This window comes from Haemaphysalis longicornis, unplaced genomic scaffold (assembly GCF_048455015.1).
Source record: "Haemaphysalis longicornis isolate Haplotype H1 unplaced genomic scaffold, Haemaphysalis longicornis Haplotype H1 scaffold_4, whole genome shotgun sequence".
Lineage (NCBI taxonomy): Eukaryota > Metazoa > Arthropoda > Arachnida > Ixodida > Ixodidae > Haemaphysalis > Haemaphysalis longicornis.
Window position 1 is genome coordinate 175,700,863 of NW_027526361.1, and position 24,170 is coordinate 175,725,032.

Below are 24,170 nucleotides of genomic sequence, written 5' to 3' on the forward strand. Positions count from 1 at the left end.
ATGTTCGGAGGCTTACGGCGCAGAGGGGCGAACAGCTGTCCCCTTGCTGTCGTGCGGGCTGCTTGGAAGTGGATGGTGACGGCTGGTCCCTCCTGGCCGGCGGCCCTTCCGCCCGGCCACTCCCCCCGCTGACAAGCGCCGATGCACTTATCTAGCGCACCTCGGCGGTGCCACGCCCCCGTTCATCGCAGCGTACTCCCACAGTTCCTTCGTAGAGGGCAGGGGAGGTGGCGCGGCGTTTTGAACAGTGAGTGGTGTCACCACAGCTCAGTGAAAACAAATCCCTACAATGCACTAGAGAGGAACCGGCGCTAGCGTATATGAAGCCCACATCTAGGCTGTCTGTTTCGTCATGGGCCGCCATTGCACCATGCGCTCGCCTTAGTTTCATCATTGTCTTGGTTGAAACGTTTTAGTTGCCGCAAACACGCAAAGAAAGGCGTGCAATACGCTGCTTTAAAGCTAAAGAAATAAAAAATAGTACCTGTTTTTTTTTTTTTTTTTTACTGAAAGCCTCCCAGAACGGTTATGGCAATACTCTGCAGACCAAGCTGGCTGTTACTAATCGGGTAAATTGCTGAGACGAACTCATTAAAGACTTATTTTGCAAACATTTACAATAATAAATTGTTTGAAAAGTTCAGAAAGGTTTTATGCGCGTACTTGTGAAAACGTTGCCCTAGCGGTGTTTCGTTCGTGTTTTCATAACCGACCATAACTTTTGCGGCGGAAAAGTATCCGCTCAGTCAAGCTGTCCGGGCGCTGTTGACATATGTACTGCTACTGCAAAAAAGAACCGGGAAGCGCACTTTCCTTACCACAAACTAACGGGTTTACATTGCGGGTTTGTACTCCTGTAAATATGTACTCACGGTCGCTCGCCGGCACTAGTCCTCCCACTTACTTACAATTAATGTAGCACAACTATCTTAGCAGGAACTGATTTAGCGAATTTCAGGTTTCCAAGCGAATCGAGTTTCGGCCATTTGAGACAGAGCGGCTACCTCGTAGGCATAGCCTTCAGGAGGCGATGGCATAGCACAAACTCACGAAGACGCTTAAGAATCCGATAGACATGCCAAACCAGCAGCTGCGGTCTTCCCATAAGGCCATAATCGCCCCATCTCGACATGGATACCCAGGCGCAGTTTCCTCTCCAGCATGCTTACTAAGAAACTCTTTAGTTCTAAGCTAGGTAGCACAATGTTGGCGCCAGCGCCATTTTAGGTCGTCGGAGCGGCACTTTGGTACGGCCAAAGTTTGGTACGGCGTAAGCAGGCACGGCTTGCGACCGTACAGTCCCGTGCGATTTGAAGGTAATCGCGCGAGCGTCTACCGAACACGACGATAACGCGCCCACGCGGCCTGTTTTACTCTGCCTGGTTCCTGGTTTACGCATTCTTCTCTCCCTCGGTCGCTGTTTATTCCAGCAGCCATCACTCCAGCAGCAAAAGCAATAACCCCTTCCTCTTTTTTATCGCGCACGCAGCGACGACGTCCCACTCGCGGTATTTTACAGCAGTTCTCGAAAAGGTGCGGTAGAAACGCATTCTCGGGAAATACTGGACATTTATAACAATGGGTGCTATCGTTGCTCACGATAACCAAGAAAAAAACGCACACGTGATTGCAACCACACAAGATCACCACAAAGCGGAAAGGGTGGTTTACTAGCCGCAGGAGTGATCACTGCTAGATGGAACAGCGACCGAGAGAGAGGAGAATGCATAAACTAGGTCCCAGTCGCTCCAAAAAAGGCCGCACGGGGGCGTTATCGCCTTTATCGGTCGAAGCTCGCGCGATTACCTTCAAATCGCACGCGACTGTGCCTGCTCATAATGCGACTACACCCGGCGTGTACAACGAACATCAGCGCGGAAGAGCGGCGCCTCCTCAAATCGCGTATCTTTGCTTTTGCCTCGCCCGTAGAATCATTGTACTGTTATCCACAATGAAATTGCGCCTGCTCGGCATTCCCGATTCCGGCGAGCCCTTTATCTGGCTGCCTTAGTTGAAGTTTGCTGTCATCAGTGATGACGTACTTCAACAGACGCTTGATGAGCAAGGCTGATAGCGGACGGCTAGCACCCACGGAAAAATTGAAAAACGAGCCTAATTACGCTAGCGCGTTCAAAACACAACCTGCACCGTGGGCAGCCCGGCAGGCATGGAGCAGTCGCGGACTCCCGAGTACCTTTCGCGCACCGCTCACGCCGACGCTGGCGGGGCCTAGTCCCGAAGACGTAGTGAACGTGGGTGGGATGTGGAGGCTCTGCGCATCCCGACCTCCCACTCCCTGCTGGCCATAAATAAAGTCTTTCTCTCTCTCTCTCTCTCTCTCTCTCGCGGCCGCCTGCGCTGCGCATGTCCCGTGCATGCGTGCAGCCTGCACTAGCATGGCGGCGCACATACATGGCGGCGTACAATACAACCTACACAAATCTTCCGTTCGAGTGTTCTATCAACTTTTGTCCGGAAGGCTGAATCGAGGGACCGACCGACAGACAGAGACAGACAGATCAAAATTTTTGTGTTCATGCAACCCACTAAAAACTGTCGTCTTTAAAACTTCTGTGTCCAAGCAGACACCTTGCAAAAAAAAAAAAATGGCTGCCATGTCGCCCTGCCAAAGTGAATGACCAGCTGTTGTAAACCACTGCACATGGTGATGGAGGAAGTTATGAAATGTTCGCCGTCTCTGCGGGCTTGTCGCTTGCGCTCGGCTTGTGACGCTAGATAAGGCTACAGAGCATCGGCGCTCTTTTCTCCCATCGTTCCGTGCTGCTGATGATCATTGGTCATTTAGCGTTACGTGGAATTCGTTTACACTGCGACCTCTGCGGCCGGAAATCGAACCCGCCTCCTGGGGCTCACCAGCACAACGCCTTAGCCACTGAGCCACCGCGTCGGGTCCCACATATTTTCTACTCCGCGGAATGTCCCCACGTGGAGCGCGGTTGAACCTCGCCTGTAAGCATTCCCTTTTATAGCACACAGGCAACCTTTCTCAGAAAGCCCGCACCCAGCCACCGTTGGGCGCATTATATTGTTCAAGCTGCGTGCGTGCGAGGTATAAGATTGTGGAAGTTGTTTAAACGTTGGCATGTTTTCATCTAAAGCGGTGGCCAAAGCTCAAGCGACGACTTCTCCCTCTACAACCCTATGCTGGGGCAACTCCACCAACAAGGTCCATACTATATCAGACTCTGCAGGCCCCGTTGCGTTGGGGATTTGTGTGCACGTTCTACGAAGACTGTGAAAGAGAGTCTAGGGTTCTGGGCTGGCGGCGCAATTTGCGTGCTTCCTCAACACTTTTAAAACTGGAGCTGTGGTACAAGCTGTTAGATCGGTGTTCCGAGAAATGATGCCAAGAAAGTGCGAACGCTCCTGAGCGCGTGCCTCGCAGCGACCGCCGAGCGTTCCTGGTACGCGCAGTGACTTTAGACAAGAAAAAAAAAAATATCCAGCTCTATCGTCAAGCGCTACCGCGCATGTAATGCTTACCATAAGAAACAGGAGGATATCGATACACATGGTGATGACTACTACTAACACAGTGCAAAGCAACGATAGAACAAGTAAAAAAACAATTTCGAACTTGTACAAATACGTAGTTATGCGTACTTCAGTGCTCACGTATGAACAAATCCTGCAACTTCGCTATGGTTTAAGCTTTGCTCCACTTAGTGCAAGCTTCGCCAGTTGAGGTGGTGGAAGTCTACAATGCTGAGGATGACTTTGCAGCCACCACTCGCCGCAAAGAACAGGACGACCTCTTCGATGCATATTACGAGGATTACTAACACCGCATCTACGCAAATAAACAATGATACTCAAACTTAACTATGTGTTCGGCAATGCTTGCCTAGAACACCGTCGCCATTCACGTCTTGCACGGGACAGCAAGCTTCACTGAAATTTTTTGCGACACTCCTGAGGCCGGCTTTGGTAACTTGATGGTCGAGGCGACGTTACCTTCATCGGTGCTTCCGGAAAACGTATGCAACATCAAATTGACGGCCTCATAATTATGCGAATGTTACCAAGAATTCGAAAAATTTTTTTATTGCCGAGGTTATCACAACGTGCGTACGGCGACCTATTAACCGTACATGTACTATCAAGATACATCGAAACACGAACAACTCAGTTCGTGGCTTTCAGAACATGCTGCGTACCATGGCGATCGGCCGTGTATGCACAGCAAAAACGAGGTTGGAAACTCAGTCTGGTAACTTTTTTTTACTGCGCATGCGCAGCCCCTCGCTTGGAATGCTTAACATATACTAAAAACCACGCTCACCGTTGCTCGTATTTCAAGATATCTTGATAGAACAATGTTTTGTTTAAACCGTTAAACACTTAATTTTCCTATGCTATTGATACGGGTGTGCGAGTCAAGCGCCAAATGTTACAACCTAATCTTACATTACCTACAACTCAAATTTCATGCTTTAAATGGCAGGTGTATGATTGTCATCGTGCTACTGGGGGAATGCCTTTAAAAATGTTCCTTGTTTCTCTCTGACTCGCAGGCAACAAGTTCAGCTGCGACTGCAGACTGGCCTGGATACTGCACCTTGAGAATGTCACAGGGAACGCCAAGTTCCGCCGTGAACTACGCCATGTGAAGTGCGACTTCGAAACACCCCTCGGGGCGGCAGCCAACTTCACGAGCAGCAAAGTAGTCAGGCTGAGCATCAAGCAACTCGGCTGCCCTGAGGACTACGAGCGGCCCGCACTGAGCGACCATCAGCAGACGACCCCGCCATCAACCCATCTACTCGATCACGACAACGACGACGACCTCACCGATTACGAGGAAGACAACAGCCCCACCCAGGCGGGGCATGTGGATAAGATTCCCTTACGGCCACAGCCGAGTCAAGACTGGCCAGGAGAAGACACACGCTCCTCTGTACGGAATGACGTAGATGTCATTCTTAACCAACGAAAGGCCGTTGAGAAAGGCTCGGCTGCGTCTTCAACTGGAGTGAACTCTGACGTGGCTGCTTCGAAGAGCGAGCGGCAAACGACAGTGTCGGTTGCTTCCTTAGCAGTCGCATTGGGCTGGGCGGCCGTGCTTTCTTCTTGCAGCTGATGTGCTGTGACACGGGATCATGTGTAGGTTTCTTCATTCCGAACGGATTGCCACTTATCAAAAAAAGACAGAGCATGGCACATAGCGGGCCAGAACAACCCTCGCTTTATTTAAGCTCCTCTCGGAGATTGTGTTCGGTACGCTATTTTTGCTCCACTTGTTTGCCTGGTGTGTGTGCAGCATAGGGGCAGATAGAAAGCGCTGCACGAAAATATTGGCCCTTTAAGAGGTTTTCCTTGCATTGCTGCTGCTCTCCGGGCATGCAGGATATGCTGAAGTACCGTTCTTGTCGCGGGCGGTTATGAAAAAGATGGTTCCAGAAGTGAGAAGACCAGACGAGAGAAAAACATTGACCATAATTTTTTTCGCGAGCCTCGTGCTTATTGCATGCTGGTACCCTCAGGACAAAAAGTGTCGATGGCGGCTAAGTTTCACTAATTGAACTTCGCTTCGCAGTTAGGCCATTGACTATACCTCAGAGCAAAGAAAGCGATCACAGGATGTACGCTTAAATTCGTCGTCAAGGCGGTCGGGGTAGTAATTCCTTTTCAATGGTTGTCACTCCTTCTGATGCGTAAAAATCAGCTAGAAATAAATAGCGAGAAAAAGAGAGAGAGAGGGGGGAGCAGTAAATGCTGCCGTTATTTTTGCTTGTTCAATTTGGTTCTTATGTGGTTGTGCATCGTTTTTCACTAGCGGCAATAAGTATTTCTCGCTGAATCGTCAAAACTTTGTTCGCGAAAATCCAAGGGGCGAGTTTGAAACCATGGTTCCCAAACCGAAGTAAAACATATGCTGAAGATTGCGTGCTTAGCGCATAATTCGCCGCGGTCTATTTTACCTTTATTTGGAACAGTTGTTTGTCAATTTAAACTGTCACGAGGAAGCACCACGACGTAGTAATTCCTCGCTTGTTTCAGAACGCTGGTAAATTAACTTATTTGGCGCATTATTTTGACACATTGCTGTATATATCGCACGTCTTTCGCATCCTATGAGACCGAGCCATAGATTGATTCCTTTTTATTACCACATTATTTCAGAAAAACTGAACGTAGCGTTTATTAATTGTTAAAAGCTAAAAGTGCTTTTTATTCTTTAGTGCTTTAAATGGAACCACCTTCCCTCCTCCATCGTCACCATCTCAGATACCGCTAATTTCAAGCCTGCTGTCTGCCACATCTTGTTTTTTTATATTGATGTGCTTCTGTTACTTTCGTTTTGTTCCTGTCGAAGTGCCAACGCCTCTCTAAAACGCCGTGCGGCGCTGAGAGAAAATAAGTAAAATGAAATGTCACCACTATTAAAAACTATGCCTGTGCTCGCAGCAGCTTTGACGATAAACTCGCTGTTTGGTAACTGGCACCGCGCCATGCTTCGTTCTTTTGGCGTCGCCAGCGATGGCATCGCCAACTAGAGCGGGACCACAGGCGACGTGACGACGTCGCTACCGTGCAAACCTATTCTACTATTTTTTCCCCTCGTAAACTGGTAAGCAGCATTTGTCCAGTGGGCTGCTTGCAACATACGGAAGTAGAGAACGTTTTCATGCTGGTTACACTGTGGCCCTCACCAAAGACATAGGGTCTTTGCAAGGCTTGAAGAGATCGCAGATATGCGTTGCCAGCTTTTGCCGTCTAGCCCTGCTCCAACTCATCTAAGTAATGAAAAAAGCCCGCTCGGAATGCGCAGAAAAGTTACTTTAAAGGGGCCTTAAATAGGCTTCTCAAGTTCGCCATTTATATCGCGCAATCGCTAGAGTACCCCTTCCCGACAACGTGTACCAAATATTACACCTCTGCGTAAAGCAGGGGCCGCACAAACGATCATTTCTTTCTTTCCTTGCTCACCTACCGCTTCGTTGCCGCCACACTGCCGCGCTCTGACGTGCGACAGACTACTTGTGACGCACCCTGTGACGCACAAAGCTCTGAACAGTACGGCTGCGCTATTGGTGGGCCCCGTTGAATGCGGTAGCCAATCATCGTTCCCGGCTCTGGGGGAAACGCGGTTGCGCGCGGCGCTCCTGCACCGGCGGCACGGCGTAGTCGTCCTGCACCGGTGGCACGGAGGAATGTAGATCGTCGCCATCCGTTACACGAGCTTAGCTGAGTCTGTAGATATAGCGCGACGCTTGCAAGATATGAATAACGCTGAAAAACACAGAGGGCCTCTGCGGGCACATCTGCCTGCACCGTCGACAAGCAGCCCACTGTGCGGTGTATGCGCGATACGGCATCCACCGCTGCAGCTAAAACTTGTCACCGCCCGCCAGAGCGGGACTATTGCTGAAAATCAGTTTGCAAATACGTGAAAGGGAGTGATAATGTAGTGAAAGATTGCGCGGGGATCGTCGTCGTCGCGGCCTCGCAAAGCAGTGTCTGGATAACTGCGGCGATGCTAAGCCTTTTCCCGGACCTCGGTGGGACCAGTGCACCGCGACAGCGCCGCATGCCGAAACGCTGGCGAGCCGCTAAAGTCGTCGGTGGCAATCTTCAATTAATGTCGCTAGCGAGCATGTTGTGTTTGGAAGCCCCCTATCTGGCCTTCAAACGCTCGTTTCCGCTATTAACAAACTGACGTGCCGACGTGGGCACGGCCGGCGCGAGGAGCCGTTCGATGCGGGCCGGCCACCGATCGACCCCGCTGAGCGGTAGCGGATGTACTAGGCAAAGCTTGCCAGTCGTCTGCTAGAGAAACAGAAGTGTGACGTACCGCCGAGTGGAGGCAATGGCTGCGCGCATCTCGGACCAACCCTTTTTCTCTAGGTGGTCTTGCGCCTGGTCGGTCACGTCCCCGCTTCCACGGTGCTTTGGAGGCGCGGTGAAAGAGGAAATGCGCCAGGTCTTGTTGCGGGCCCTTTTTAATGAACAATAACTCGGCTAATACCGAACGCTTTTAACTCATTTTTGCGACAGGACGTTCTTTGAACAATACTCCAACGATTGCGCACGTAAAGTCGCAACATTTGGTACCCTGGTTAGGGACCCTTTACTAAATTGGCTACAATCCAGGCTGTGAAGGTGATTAGAAAGCAAAGCTTTAAACGCCACCGACAACAATTTCCCGTGCGACGTCACTCGAATTCACACACCCTGCTCTACAAAGAGTGAAACCAGAGATCTGCCAGTCGTTACCAGGAATTTGCGGGGGCGGTGTCGCGAACAGCAGCGTCGGCCACGGCCGGGCTAGACTGGCGGACGCCGCCGCTGTAGTCCGGCCGTGCGTCGGCACAAAGAAAGCGGAGAGGAACGTCTTTTGAAGGGTGAGACAGCGGAACCTAGCCATCCTGATGTGCTAGCTCGGGGCTACACCACCGCGCGACACAAGCGCAGACACCGAAACAATTCGGCATGTGAGCTTAGTGATTGTCATTTAACCGAATAAAACTAGTTGGTTTGCTAAGTTTGAGAAATGCGAGAAAGCTAAAGGTACTTTTATGATCGCTATTCGCCAGAACCAGTTGCTCCTTTCGCCTTTTGTAACACCTCTTAAAACACAACCGAATTGGTATTCACCAATTCAGAAAACGGAGTCTCATTCGTGACAAGCAGTGCGCAAAAGGTGGCGTTCCTTTAGCGACCAAATGTCTATATGTGGTGTCTACATTTTGTTTTCCCGCCCTTCAAGTGCATCATTAGCGTATCTTTGCCGTACGACCACTTAATTCCGTCGGGTCCGGGTTACCCAGGAGGTGCGCTGCCGAACAAGTTAATCGAGCCGTGCGAAGGAAACGCGCAATGGGCGCAAGACTGCGCCAAAACAGGCCGGTGAGCCGGCCGGCGAGCAGGCACCTCCGCGCGGGGAACGCTGGGTAAATTGGCCGCGCCATCTACCGTGGGCTGCGTGAGTGGAACCCTCCGCACCTTTCGAGGGGTGGCGCTAATTCAAAACCAAGGGATCGGAGGGAATCCTCGAGGGTACCGGCGGTTGCTTAGAGTTCTCTTAGCACGTCATCCAAAGAGTTGTAATCCTGTGCCTGTAACAATATAGTTATGCCATATTCATATATGGTGAATCGGTCAGCCGATTCCAAACAAACCCGCCGCGGTGGCTCAGTGGGTAAGGCGTTGCGCTGCTGTGCACGATTCCCGGCCGCGGCGTCCGCTTTTCTGATGGAGGCGAAAAGCAAAAACGCCCGTGTGTACGAGATTTCGGCGCACGTTAAATATCCCCAGGTGGTCAAAATTAATCCGGAGCCCTCCACTACGGCGCGCCTCATCGCCTGCGTTGCGTCGGCGCGTTAAACCTTACAATCAATCAAATTCCAAACAAGAATAATTAAATGTTTCTGTACGTGTGGAGTATTGTGTTAGGGTGCCTGGGTGATGATGTCCCGTATGATGATGTCGGTATAGTTGTCAGCTACTGTGTGGGGTCTAGCTACAGCTCTACCGTGAAAAAAAAACGTAAGAAAAAATGAAGTCTCAATAAAAAAAAATTCAACATTGTTGTAATATTCTATCAGGGCCAGCGAAGATTTTGGAGAATATCTTGTGTAAAAAGGGGGCAACCATGTGACAAACAAATGGTATATGGTAAGGTCGAACGCCGAGTAATCAGCCTGTAACCCTACTACCTTTCCCCTGGCAGTTGTGTTGTCCTGGGCAAGTCAATCCATCCCTCACCGCAGGGCACGTCTCGGAGTAGTTTTCGCGATTGTCATGCGCTAACAGCTTGGTAGTTCCGCTTTGAGCCTTTTCTCAAGCTAATCATAGCCGCTCAGTCACTTCCGAATCACAGGCGCGAACCGCGAGACTTTGTCGTCTTAACAGCTGCCCTTTCCGGGCATCGAAACAGTGCTACTATTAACAACATCTATGTTCGGCGATGGTCGTGTCCAGGGTTGCAGCCTAGACGTCGCTTCCTGACCTCTGCTGTAATTTCAGGTGTGTTTTTCAGCCGCCCCATGGGAAATTTAAGACATATGGGTGTGGATCGCGACGCCTTTTGCGCTTATTAAGAGGAAATACCGAACAGGTTTCCCTGCCGCCGTAAACGGCAGAGCTTGCTTGGTTGGTTGGAGCCAAAATATTAATGGCACGTGTCTACCTAGTGGTATTAACTAAGACGAGCTAGTATCTGATGCTGTAAGATGCTTCAGAATTAGAGCTGGGGGGGGAAAGTTAAGCGATAAAATTTTGGGGACAGTGTTGTAAAAATGTAGGGAAACAAAAACAAAGGAAAAGAAATACTGATGTAAAAATACATAACGAGAATATTTACGAAACATGAATAATTAAATATTCAAAGCGATAGAGAGAGGGGAAAAGAGCGTGAGAAGGAGAGTAAAAGTTTATTGAAAGGAGGAGAGGTTGGCCTGGCAAATTGAGGTTAGGACTGCTACTTCGGAATTAGAAATGTGTTTTAATAAGAGGGTCAGTGAGCTGGATGAAAAATAAAATCGTGCAGGTAGCAGCAAGCATTGCTGCCCCGTAATGACTGACAAGGAAAGACCCGCATGCTGGAGGGCAATCTCTTGCTATCTTTTTTTTAAGCGACAGCAAAATACCGAGAAGGGTTCAATTGTCTCCCCCTCGTGACAACAGCCACACAGTGCCGACGGTGCAATGTGTGCAAAGTTTGCGTAAACATTAAAATACACCATTCGGCACCTCGCAGTGTCACCTCGCATAACAGAGACTGCGTAAAGTGTGTTTGTGTGTGTGTGTGTGTGTGTGTGTGTATTTGTGCGTGCGTGCGTGCGTGTGTGTGTGTGTGTTTGTGTGTGTGTGTGCGCGGGTGCGTGTGTGCGTGTGTGTGTATGTGAGTGCGCGTGTGGGTGTGCGTGTCCGCGTGCGTGTGTGCGTGCGTGCCATGAACTGCTGCTCCTTCCTTTCTACAGTGGTGAACATATACTGGCCACGTTTGGGATATGACCGGAAAGCTTCAACGCTTCCCATTGACAGCTGGCGCTGAACGACGCCATGACTGGGGTCAAATTGCGAGACGTAACCTTCTAACAAAATCAAGAGTTGCACTTTCTGGCTGCGTACAAAAAAGAAACAATCATTTTTCCTTACTTAGAAGGTCGAACTCGCGACGACTCCTATTTGGCGGAGACAAGGCCCATGACGTTGATGGATGCTAGTTTGACAGGTTGGCTCATTGCCGGAAACTTGTCTCGTGTTCGGCACGTTCCATCTGGGTCATTGGCCGATTTTCTTCCAAGCCGGTATTTGACCCAAAGGGTTGTCATGCCTTCCTTCCGTACTCCTTTCCCCTGAGCCAGGCCGCTCGTTGTGTCTAGATGTTTAGCGTACGGCAGTACGTCGTCCGCGCTTCACACAGAGAGAAAGTGCGGAGCTACGCTGTTGCTACGTGCGCCGAGGCACGGGTCGTCACGCTGGTCTTTCCCGAAAATGGCTGCTTCAAATGCAAACCCAAATCTCGTGCTCCGGGGTTTACACCTCTGTCTTCTTAACTTGTAATCGCTTCAGTAGGATCGAACGTCTCCTCAAATATGAATTGATTGCAGGTTTGGAACTATGGACCACGGCAAGTTGGCAGCTCAAATATGTAACTACGGCTACATAAAAAAAGTAGGGGTGAATCCAGCTTATGGATGCGGATGTATAGCGGAACTTCCAAGTCATTGTCACTCAACAACGTTGGTCGGAATGGCTTCGTTGTCGCTATGATAGACCCTGATCGGTGCACACGCAACCGCAGACGCATTCTGGGAAAATGACAGACCGGTGTACGTAAGCCGGATAGGGCGTGACACCGAAAGCAAACTGTTTGCGACAAAAAATGCATCAAAAAATCCCATTTTAGTCCTTTCGCATGCACATTTAAATCACTGACTGCAATCACAGAAGTGTGTCACCACAACTAACCGACGGAATGAGAGCTGTCCGCAAAACACTGAAAGAAGTCTTGAGAACTATGTATGCGAAAGAATTTGCATGCAATGAAACGCTTTAAATGCGTCACTTCCGCCCGCGTTCAAAAAGGATTCGTGTTTGCTTTGCTGACCTTTATGTCTTCTTGCCGCTTCCGGCGTTTACTTCGCCATCCAGTTTTCCCTCTGTCGAAGCACCTAATCAGAACAGTCCTAGAATTTCCACAAAGAAAACGTGATCGATGATATCCAAATCGAAGTCAGTTCCACCGAACATTCAATCCAACAGATTCAATGTAAAATGCGAAACTTACTGTGACCTCCTCGATGACGTGGGCAATGAAGAAGTGATTAAGTCAAATTAATCGCAATCCACAGACACAACCAAGGAATTTAAACGAAGAACTTTGTGCTGAAATTTGCTCGCTGCAGTGATAAAAGATCTAATACAGCCTCCAACGCAGGCTGTATTAGATCTCCAGTCAGACACTACGCCCCAAACACCGTCAGGGTATTAGAATACCAACCGAATGGGCACTGCACTAACACCTGCTGTGGACAAACCAGTTGCGTCAAATGCTCTGAGCGTGATCACCCCACAGGCAATTGCAACAGTCATGACATCAAATGTCTCAATTCAAACGGCCCGGACCCAGCGTACACTAGGGCCTATGAAAGATTCAAACCAGAGAAGCAAATAATAAATCTCAAATCATTACGGTAAGAAATTCATCTCCTTTCCCAGAATACCAAAAAAGGCATTCCACTTTCTCGGCCGCGAAGTACGCCGAACGCTCTCGCCTAGATGCGGGCAGCGCCTGATTTAGGGCGACAGAGGTGAGCGAAACTGACCATTCACGCTAGACGAGGCGGTTGCCTGCAGACGCTTGCGCAGCCGTCACTACGACTGCGATGTCCGCACGTAGTGTGTCGGTAGCGCACAAGGGCGAAAGGGGTGCCGCCGGTGCACCACATGTAGCCGTTAGAACCCAGGCGGTGATGTATACAGGTGGAGGTGGAGGGTCCAAAGATCACTCCCACGTCCAGCACTTCCACGATGTAGCATCTTGACTTGCTACTACCACTTCAAACCTACTGCGATGCGGGAGCCACAAGGACTCCATGTCGTCTATTTTGCATCATTCCGACGATTTGGTCCTTACAGTGTTTATGCTTCCGTCGCAGACACAAAAGCTGCCGCTTCTCTCCTCCGCCTCGCCCCCTCCCCGGTTGGGCGCAACAAATAAATATCCGGCTCCCGGTGTCAAAGGCTGCAGCCGGAGCTGTGCGCTGTCGAATGGTACACCAACAGCGCTCTTAGTTACGCCATGCTAAAGCTTCTATAAATATTCGCGGCATTCCAACTTTGCACATTTGAACTGCAGATGCCCACTATACAACGTAGATGGCTATGACAAAATCCTCGAAAATCACCACACCTATTTTCCCGCAAGAAAATACAACAAAAACACAACAAAAACAAACCATTTACACACAACATTTACACACAACAGAAAACTAGAAACGAGCATCATTCTCATCCGTGGCAGCGAGAATTCCTTAAGCTTTTCCTCTCATCGCGCATCCACGCCGCATCTTAACATTTACAACGGCCTCGACCGGAACTGTCGCTTTCCATGAGGGTGATGTGTCATGGGAAGAAGATAGCTGTGAGCCCAACCTCCGGAGAAGAGTAGAGGAAGAGTCAGCTGTGCGGGCTCTCTCATGGCCGACATGGTATACATAGTGTAAATACATCGCTCACATCTTCCATGGTTCAGTTCATGTGTCCTGCCACCATGTAACAATATTAATCGGAGACCCAGTATCTACTGACAAATTTGGCAATCTGAACTCACAGGAGCACGGAGACGCTTCATATATTTTTTGAGGTCGTCCGGAGGTTCTTTCTTCAATACGAAGAGGCCAACATACCGCACAAAAACACATAACACGTATTCAGATAACAATTTTACAATGTATTCAAAACACAATTTTACAATCGGCTCTTTCATTACTTTTATTCCATTGACCGGGAGGTGGGCCCCAACCCTAAAACAGTGGGAACTGCCCAGTCACACGAAAGCGTCAAGACAAATGTCCCATAGTTTAATTACACAAAGTTTACATAATTTGCTGCCGGCAAAATAATATTCAATAAAACATCAGTAACTTTTGCACCTGGACTGAACCCATAAGTATTCATGAGAGAGTTAGAGGGCATTGTCACGGTACACATATTCAATGCCTCGAAAATCTGTATTGACGAGGTCCGTTCGTTACCATGCGTAACTTTGAAGGTTCCTGCTTGAATGAAGACTGGCAACATGGACGAGCGACTTGAAATCAGACGTCAAGTGCTCTACGAAGACACCCAACCCCAGAAAATCCGAATTTATACGCACTAAATCCATGGTGGAGCGCATTCGCCATTGCAGCAAAACAAAGAGTTGAAGGTCATTGTTATCCTATGTAATTCGCTCATATGCGGACAGCAGCTTTGGAGTATAATAAGGAAACTCACTGGGTAACACATCCAAACAGCCAACTTTTTGTTGGTATGGCACGCGACACCTTTGAGATTGAACAGACATTTGAACAACAAAAGTGCCCGTCTTTTCACACTACACGAGTAGGTTCATGCTGGTCAAGCAAAACAGGTAGCGTCCGTTTGTCCCTTGTTGCGACCGGGAAGGCCGACTGCAGCCGGGAAGATGCCCAGAGCTTATAGGCCAACGTAAATGTTTACTTCATAGCGAGAGGTGAGCCGAAGCCAAAGAACAATGCCCCGACGGGCGAGGTTACAATACAGGACTCGAGCAGAGCGACAGCATCGATTCGCTCCTCTAACAGGAATGGTTTACAACGCTTGCGGGGGTCTATTTATACCCAAAAGCGGTAACGGTCAAAACACAACAAGCGGCAACACGCCACGAACATCACAGACACACAACGCTCTTTCCAGAGTTCGTAAGCCGTTCATAGCCTCGGCGCACGTTGAGTCCGGGAGAGGGGAGAGAGGAGGACTCCGCTGAGTTCGCGGGGCCTCTGTGTCCTTGAAGAGCGTGGAGACGAGCCTCGCCGGCAGCCGCCGAAGTTTTGAAATGCGCCGAAAGCGAAGCGTCTGACGCGGCTTGTCGCAACTTGTCACCGACATGGTGGCGCCTGTTTTCAAAGGCGCACGTAGTGGCTTCGCCGCACAGCCGAGGAGTGATGCGGGGAAGTACTGCGCGCTGGCCGATTCGTAACACCCTCCAGTGAACGCCTATAGGCGGTATTCATTGAAAAGTTTAGCTGCCAATTTCTCCGCTTGGCAATACTGGAAATGGCCACGGACATGGCCGATGCACCACAAACATGTGCCACTGCGTCCGCACGCCAATGAAAAAGAAACACCGGCGTGCGTCGACAGCGCCGTGTCATTCCGATTCTCAAAGGTGGTGTTGCTAGAGATGTTATTAATCGCACTCACATTGGAGTAGAGGCATTACTTTGCGTTCTGTGGGGACAGTTTGGAACGTCCAACACAAATCATGTGCTTAGCACGGACAAGTACAGCCATCCTGCGCAGTCCGACGTAACCAGTAACAGCGCACTCACATGGTTGCCTGCATGCGTACCTCGCATACAAGCAATACAGGCACACAGCAGGTATGGAATAAGATAAGAAGGCTCAATAGACAAAAAACACATGATGTACATCAAGGCAGCTTTGCTTTGGAGACCCAACTTCGAATTGTTGAATCCTGCTGCATCTAAAAGCTTTTGGCATGTAAAGTTTGTTCTAAACATGATACAAAGCTACCTTTCTGAAAGAAGTTTAGAGTAACGATGAGCCCAGTACTATAAAAAATACACAAGAAAACGGTGCACGTCAGGGGGAGTTCTGAGTTGTACTTTGTTTATAGTGAAAATGAACTGTACTACAATTACTGCCGTCCTCGATTTTCTACTTCAGGTATGTAGAAGATCAGCAAGTCCGTTTATGTCGTGTGGCCACTCTATTCGTGAAAGGCAGTTACAGGTAGGCATTAAGTCTAACAAGAAAAATGGCTTTACACTATTCCTCATACATGTTCCTGTGTACTTTCCCGCGCAACACAGGTTCTTGGGTGTTGTAATTCACGAGTAATTCGCACCTACAACAATTGAAACAAAATATCTTAAAACAACGAATATTCTGAAATTGTAGTCACACCGAACTATCCTACTGGTAGCGGCTGCCTTTTACACCTTACCAGGCCACCAAGATCGGGTAGCCACTACGGAGGTCTGTTATGTGGGTCCTCGACTAAAACTGCTTTCAAAATCTTAGACTGTGTTGCACCTGGAGACCCGCCTTGCATCTGGTGCTTTCCGGGAAAGCTCCTTGGGGTAATGTCGGCTGCCGCGTAGAGTGCGAAAAGCGGCGTATTGAATACAGGCACGCTTATACAGCCCTACTTTATGGTACCAATTACCAATGCAAGTTAATGAGAAATGTCCCCTGGTCCACTCATTGTTATTAGCAAGTGAGTCCATCCCGTCTCCTGCCTCCGTGCAGGTAAAAATTCTTGTAAACGAGTGAGGGGTTCTTTTGACGAGACCATTATACGACCTCCATCGCCGACGTAGTCGCGTTATTGGATTTGTGTACTATTGCTTGTGACACATCTTTTTAGGAAATTCGCCAACAGAATTTTTTGTTTTACAGCATTTTTTACTGCTAAAGCATGAATAGCCAAATCGCACCCATTACACAGAGGCATCTTCCGCTTTGGCCTGCGCTTCTCATGGACCATGCTTTAGCCGCGCAACGACAATTAACAAATACACCAGCATTGTTCGCAGCAGGAGAACGCCGAATTTTAAGTAGAGTGCAACACACAGAGGAAACCTGAACACGACGAACCGTAATTTTCACAGACTCGTTAAGTGGTGCGACAGTGTTGTAGCCAGGAAAACCAAATAAAAAGGTTATCTTAACCCAGGTCTGCAACGCCCTAAATGTGGCCTATGGACACAGCGGTATCCCAGGCAACGAGCTAATTGACCACCTCACCGCTACGGCCGCATTTAGCAGCACTTTAGATGCAGCATCAGTTTCCTACCAAGACATGAATCTAGTGATACGTAGGGTAGTCCGGAAACTAGAAAAACATATGGGACACATACAGACAAGCTTCAGATAATAAAACCTGAAAAGGTGCGTCCTCAACAGAAAAAAAGCTACAGATTTGCTGAGGTATCATACAGTCACATTCCCATAGGTCACAGACATGCCACAAACGGACCACAACCGCCAATGTGTTTGCAGTGGGCTGAACGGCTTACTGTTTTACCCACTATTCAAATATTTTCCGCTGTACCCTGCACGACAACCCCATTTCCCCAATGTTTGTACATGTAGTACTTTTACACCCACCATTACTTTAGCAGAGCAACAAATGCTTTCACCTGAACGCCTCTTGTCTCCATGAAACACGCTTTTGAAATGGTCCTCCACCGCGTTTAGTCTTTGAAATAAAGGTTGTAGTGGAATCCCTTCTGCGCGCAGTCCGCTTCATAACCCTCGCCAGGGCAAAGGTTATCTTTCCAAAGCTCCTGGCACCTTTTAAACATTTAGTCATTGCCACCTGGTATCTTGTCCATCCGCACATTTATATGTGGGCCCAATAAACTTCAACGTAATACTTTCAAGACTATCTCGACCACACTATATACGTGTTTTAATACGCAACATTGTCCCTTAACGCCACAATAACTTAATTCTGCTGGTCGTTCGCTTTACACACAGACATACGCACGTACGCACACTCGCACACACACACACAAACAACACGCGTACGCACGTACGCACACAGTTTTTCTGTCACGCTTCACCACGGCTCATGAAATGAAAATGCCGTGAGGGCGGTCACTTAAGAGACGCCGACATGTCAAACGTCACCAAGTGGGCGCCAGGTCGTGAAGGCAACCAGGGAACCAGCGGGTCTATGGGCAGGAGAGCGGGACACAACCCATTGGCTCAACACTGGGCGTTCCGCAGAAGAATTCAGAAAATTAAAGGCGTGAAATGGAGCAATGTCGGCGATACAACCTCGCAGCTAGCCACAGCCCCGAAGCCGACGACCCGCTGCTGAAATGTCTCTCTCGGGGAGACCACGTTTTCATCAACAAAGCCCGACATCCATGCCTACGCCACGACAGATTATACATATTGTGGAAGTGGCAACGGATACAAAGTGACCATGACATCCTGCCATCACCAGCTGTAATAAAGTGCTACGCACGTTGCACTGAAGTTACTCCAGACTCCTACGGTTTGGGAGCACGAGAATTCCATATGCGAAAAGCATCGCATACGGCGTCGAACCTATGCCAAGGGGACACTTGACTCACTATGGAGTTTTGCCTTCAGGGCCTTTACAGTAGGCCACACTTGGTCCGCTCCAATCTTCCCTTTTATTAACAATGCCTTGCACCATTTCATTTAGTAAATTGTCCTACTACTTTTCTGATACGAGCGGCAGCTGTTCCGGCAAGCGGGTCGCATCTGAAAATTGTACGAAGAAACAGGGCCAGGTGGGCTCCAAGCGGGGACTCACGATGATGGACAGTAATCAAAAGCTGGTGAGCTTGACGTCGAGGTCATTGCAGGTCCGTTTTGAGCTGGGACCGTCATTGTTGGCTGTCGGGGCCCCTTCTAATGTCACAGAGCCACAATGTAACTCGAAATAGAGCAAGTTTTGTTATCTTTTTATTTGCGAAAATAAAGAGCGCCTGAGTTGCATCTCCGCAGTTCGGCAACAGCGTCAAACGAGGCCGCTGCAATGAGTGGATATCTGGACAACCTAAGCGCGCGCCAGCAGGCAGCCCTGCAAAAGGTACGCCGTCCAATATTTTACGTTTTCGTTTCGTACGGAAAACACCAGTTCTAGCAGGTTAAGTTTTATGTAACTATTTCATATTTACATACGAAGCTTACGTAGCGGGGTTCAGTTGCAGAAATCTCGGACGCTGCAAAAAGTGTTGCCTCGAATGGTAAACACAGAGGCCTGAGTGAAAACGCCTGTGTGTAAAGATTTGTCCTGAAACGCAGCTTTTCCTAGCGGAAATGACGAAAGCGTACAGGCCCGGCCGCACCAGCGGAGTCTTGGACTGAAGACGCTGAACACAAATATGCTCACTTCCCCTCTGATTAAAGTTTCTCTCTCTCTCTCGGCGCATGTTAAAGATCTCCAGGTAGTCAGAATTCTTCCAGAGCCTTCCACTGCGGCGCGCCTCATAGTCCGGTTGTAGCTTCGACTTTTTACACCAATCAATCAATCAATCAATCAATCAATCAATCAATCAATCAATCAATCAATCAATCAATCAATCAATCAATCAATCAATCAATCAATCAATCAATCAATCGATCGATCAATGCCAGGGTGTGCAAAATTATTTCTGTTCTAAAATTTTCGTTTTAAGTGCTTTATTTTTCTGCTTAGGCTGGCCCATTTGCACATTCCTTGTTACTATACCTCTGTGAAATCACACGGTACTTATGGTATTTATTGGTAACATTTTGTATGGCGCTAGGGTTTCTGTGCGTCTCACATTGTCATGCGACAGGAAGGGGAGAAAACAACGAGGGGTAGAGCTTTGGGGAGACTTTGAGTAAGCGTACGTCATGGCTGCTCAGTATAGTAACGCGGAATGTGCAAATGAGCCAGCCTAAGGAGAAAAATGAAGCACTTAAAACGAAAATTTTAGAACTTAGGAAATAATTTTGCACACCCTGGCATTGATCGATCGATCGATCGATCGATCGATCGATTGATTGATTGATTGATTGATTGATTTAGTGCCTGACATACGCCGTCATTGCGGTGTTGCTAATACGTGCAGCAACGGGGCTTTGTGGAGCGCAAAAAAAGTTTCCTCCGAAAACATTCCCTTAAAGGAATATTTGTCTACAGTGGAGTGCAGTATTATATTCTTCTTGTGTCTCGTACGTCCACTAACCGAGGCATGTTTTGAAGGATCCATCCCCCACATTTATTGCTAGAGTCGTCACGGGCTCACAGCGCTATCACTCTTCCGCTGCAGAACGCGCCCTGCTTTCTCTCGTTTGTTCTTTGAAAAGTGCTTGAAATATGCATCTGAAATTGCACCGCAATAGTCTCGTTAAGCGCTCCCGAACCTACTTCTATTGCCCGCTTCATCTAACCCTTATCTAATTACCACCATTGTCGGGGTGTATTTTGGTTATACTACCTTTCGTGTGGCGGTGCGTTCCAGCGTCATACAACGCAGGCTGGGGACGTGTAGGAAAAAGGGCTTTGCCATCAACGACACAGCATGGTGTTTTTTACGGAGCGCATACGGCCACGACAGGTTCCTGGTGCTAACCGGGCAGAAAGACCTGCAGTAACCCCGACTGCGCCGATTTAAAAGACGCATGAACCCATTTTAGAGCAGACCGTACAATCTAGCAAACTGTGCATCCTGTCAGTGACGGCAATGACAAATGCTTCTCTTTAAATAGAGAGGATGACGAATGCTACAGTTATCGCTTATTCAGTTGTTTACATCCAATATGACTTCTAGTTCTATTATGTTTTTGACCTATTTCCCTTACCTTGTGGTATGTCTGACCCTGCCTAGCCACGACGACCAAGTTATATGCGCGTCAATCCTCGAGGACAGTGTACAGGTGGGCAGAGTAGCGGGGAGAGTGAAGCGATTGGAAGGGTTATTGGAGGGTGTGATTAACGGAAAGGTGGAGATCTGGGTGGGACCAGGAGGGTGGAGAAATTTCTGCCTGAAGACGCCGAAATAGTGCAGGGGACCGGGCCATAAAAGCGGAGGAAGTGGAAATGGTGAAAAATAGTGTTTGAAGGAGGAAATGTGAGACACGCGGATTACTTTTATTGGCTCAAGGTTCTCCCATAAGCGGAATCATGCTGCTAGTGCCGAAGAAACCCCAAACATTCGGAATGATCGCACAAAGGTCACCGTGCATCAAGAGGCGCCCGGGCAACTGCCATCTTGTGGGAGCAGTGCCTTCATTGCCTATATATTACTCAAATACTGCAGGTGCATCCCCGACTACGCCCAGCGGTAAAGTAGGGATAACGCTAAACATTGCATATCCACCATCACTAATACCAGAGTCCTTCAATGCTTTACTGGTCATGAAACTGCTCCGTAACTCAATGGGAGAGCTTCATATGCTGCGTTTGGCCGCCGCGCGGTGGCGCCACCATCTCACTGAGGTCACTCCTCGGGCGGCGTTGCGGCGGCTCGAACGGCAGAAACGCGGCGAGTTGTGCTTGTTTTGCGTGGGAAAAAAATATAACGTGCATCTCGCGCTGTGGTGATGCGACAGTGCAATGACGATGCCGAACACGTGTTGCGTCCCGGGATGTCGTTCCTTGTACAAAGATACAACAGAAAATGCTTTATTTTTCTGTTAACCGAGCGACGGGGAGCTACGTGGGAAATGGAGGCACGCCACTCCAAGGCAAAAAACGGGAGATTTCAGCTTCGATTATAAGTGTCTGGCAGTGTTTGGGAATGCACAGTGTGTGAGAATGAAAAAAGCAATGTACCCTGGACCTAGAATTGTACAAGGCTACCTAAAAAACGGATTTTATCAGATGGATTTTTGTCAGATCAGTCAGGTAGTAGCGGTGGTTCATTACCTGTTTGCAAACTTGTATTACCTTGCGCACAGGCTCGCATGTAAAAAAAGCTTTGGGACGCCCTTGTACTTTTACTTTACATATTTCCGCGAATTATCCCTTAGGGTCCGGTTTGTTTGTTTTGTAACCGCGCGTGGCCGCTTCCGGTTTTCTTATCTGGCGTTTCAAGCGGAACGCGCGTTTGCTCTTTTTGTCGTACGTCCCGTCGGACAATATTGTTTGATATGGAAAGGGTGTCACCTTGTCGCTAACTTCATTTTTTGTTTCTTCGACAATGTTCTCGATCCTATTTCTATGGATCTGAAATTAATAACGTTCCGAGAGTAATGCATGCAATGCAAACGCCGCGCAACATCACTTTATCGACGTTCATCTGTGCACGTCACACTGCGGGCTGCTTCTTCGACGTTTGTGTTTCGTTCTAGTCTTTCGTAGAGCAGGAGGTCGCTTTCAAAAGGTTTGCGTCGTTCTTGGCTACGCGGCAATATTCTGTTTCCTCTGTGTGCTGCACATCGCAGCGCAAAAAAAAAAAAAATTTTGTACGCTGGACCACGCTTTTTTGTGTCCCTTCGTAATATTGAATTTTTTAGTTGCGTGTGATAAAATCAGTTTTATTGTTCTTTTTTTGCAAGTATTGCTAAGTGTGGAAGCGAAAAAACACACGGTGTAACATATATCTCCGTGTTTTGATCCTTCGCGTTTCTGCAGCGTTTTTAGATGTTACTACGTATGCACCCACTCATCGAAACGACAACACGATTGGGCTATCTCTTTTAGCGTTCTGTGCATTCCAGAGCAATCAACGGATTCATTAAGCGTAGTCTGAACGGCGTGTACTTGGTTTCTTTCAGTTTTTTTGTTGTATTAACGATGTGCACGCAGCAGTCCGTGACCACGGAGCCAACGGAGCTACCGTATGTGTGGTATTTACAACTTTTGCTTTAAGAAAAGAAGTAATAGAGATTTAGAAATCCGTAAACACGACGGCGCAGCGCTTGTGCCAGATTGCGCAGGAGCCGTTCCCGTTCGCGGCCGAAGTCTACGGTAATTTACTTGGAAAAATGAACCCCACTGAAGGCAGGTGATATGCACAATGAATGGACTATTTATCGCTAACTATTACGAAAAAAACACACTTAATCAGCGCGCAGACACCAAAAGCAGCGAGCGTTTGCACTCCAAGAGCTGGCCGAAATGCCGCACGCACGGCGGCTGGATGCCCTTCGTGCGGCGGTGGCGCCTGTAGTGGCGCCCGCGGTCCCTATATGAAACGAGCGCCGACGTTTCGTGACCAGTAAAGCATTGAAGGACTCTGCTAATACTAAGCTAATTGCATTCTGCCATTAGATACCCTGCAGCACCGATACAATGGTAACCCCATTTTCGTATCCATCATTGCCGAAGTGACGTGAGTGACGTGTTCTGCCTCGCTTTATTTTGGAGTATCATATTTGCCTTTTGATTCACGCTCGAATTATCTATTATTGCGATGGCTTTGTGGGCAACACCTCTCCTTTGAAGGGCCCCATCCGCCTCAGACTGGCTTTGAGTTCCTGCTTGTGCTACCTGCGAAGCAGGTAGTTTTGTAAATTGGGCGTTTCGTTGGAAATTTCGTTTGGCTGTTTTTAACATTTTAGTATCTGTCTCCAGCATACAGAAGTCTCCCGGTGTGGCATCTGCACATTTACGACATTGTTCTGTAATACCCTACGCGGAATTCGAAGGCAGCGCTTTCTACTGCTTCCGAATCAAAGTTCATTTTCAGATTAAGGATTTCTTCGCTGTAAAATCTCCCCTGACCACCTCCTTTCCGTCCCTCGCAGCAATCTAGTCGTCTCTGCTTCTTGGGCTTTCTTTTCGAAGGGCCCTGAATGCCCGAACTCACCTACAATTTCGCACTATGTCGTGTGCTTTCTAGTCCGCTTCGCCATTGCCTGCCCTCAATCATAAGGCACATCTGCTCTTCTCCAGCCTATTTTTTACCATGCAATTTCCTGTGTCTTTCACAAAAAGCATATGTGCAATTTTTTCTATGGCTTTCAAATAGGTCTAGCTTAAGGCATCCTGCTCTGACACATTCTTAGTATTACTGCGAGTGCACACTGACAATTAGTCAACTGCCTTCTCGTTGCCACCAGCTCATTCTGATCCCAAGCACAGTAATGGGTTCAAAGAAATGTGCGTGCGGGAGTGTTTACCCCTCCCTATAGATATCTCGTGCTACCTCATGAATATTTTTTGTACCCTCGAGTACTGTGTGGTGCATTGGAGGCATGTTTTTCCTCCATGGCATGTTAATGTGTATGTAATATGCTTCTCAGCAGTACTTTTTGTGGTTAACAACATCCCGGCGTGTACATACGACATTATACGTGCAGTCGCTTATTCGTTATTGAAGCCGAATTCTCTTCGTGTACCATAACTCTTGGTTTCTGTACCTTAAAATGTAGATTGAGCTATGCTGCTTCTTTCTCAGAAATATTCTAATTTGTTGGCAAGCCTTTCACATTAGCCTCTTCTAACACCATGTCGTCAGTGTACATCAGGCCCA

General features: G+C 48.4%; 2 protein-coding genes across 2 annotated transcripts in view; both read left to right on the forward strand.

The window, feature by feature from the left end:
* LOC144179518 (uncharacterized) overlaps window positions 1-6,464 on the forward strand; it is a 51,943-nt gene extending 45,479 nt beyond the window's left edge. Inside the window, exon 3 of the mRNA XM_077707905.1 lies at window positions 4,536-6,464. Coding sequence (XP_077564031.1) covers window positions 4,536-5,101 — 566 coding nt within the window. The 3' untranslated portion in view covers window positions 5,102-6,464. The remainder of the gene's footprint in view (window positions 1-4,535) is intronic.
* Window positions 6,465-18,499: 12,035 nt separating this feature from the next.
* LOC144180676 (SEC14-like protein 2) overlaps window positions 18,500-24,170 on the forward strand; it is a 100,515-nt gene continuing 94,844 nt past the window's right edge. The window contains exon 1 of the mRNA XM_077708972.1: window positions 18,500-18,811. Within this exon, the coding sequence (XP_077565098.1) occupies window positions 18,758-18,811 (54 nt within the window). The 5' untranslated portion in view covers window positions 18,500-18,757. The remainder of the gene's footprint in view (window positions 18,812-24,170) is intronic.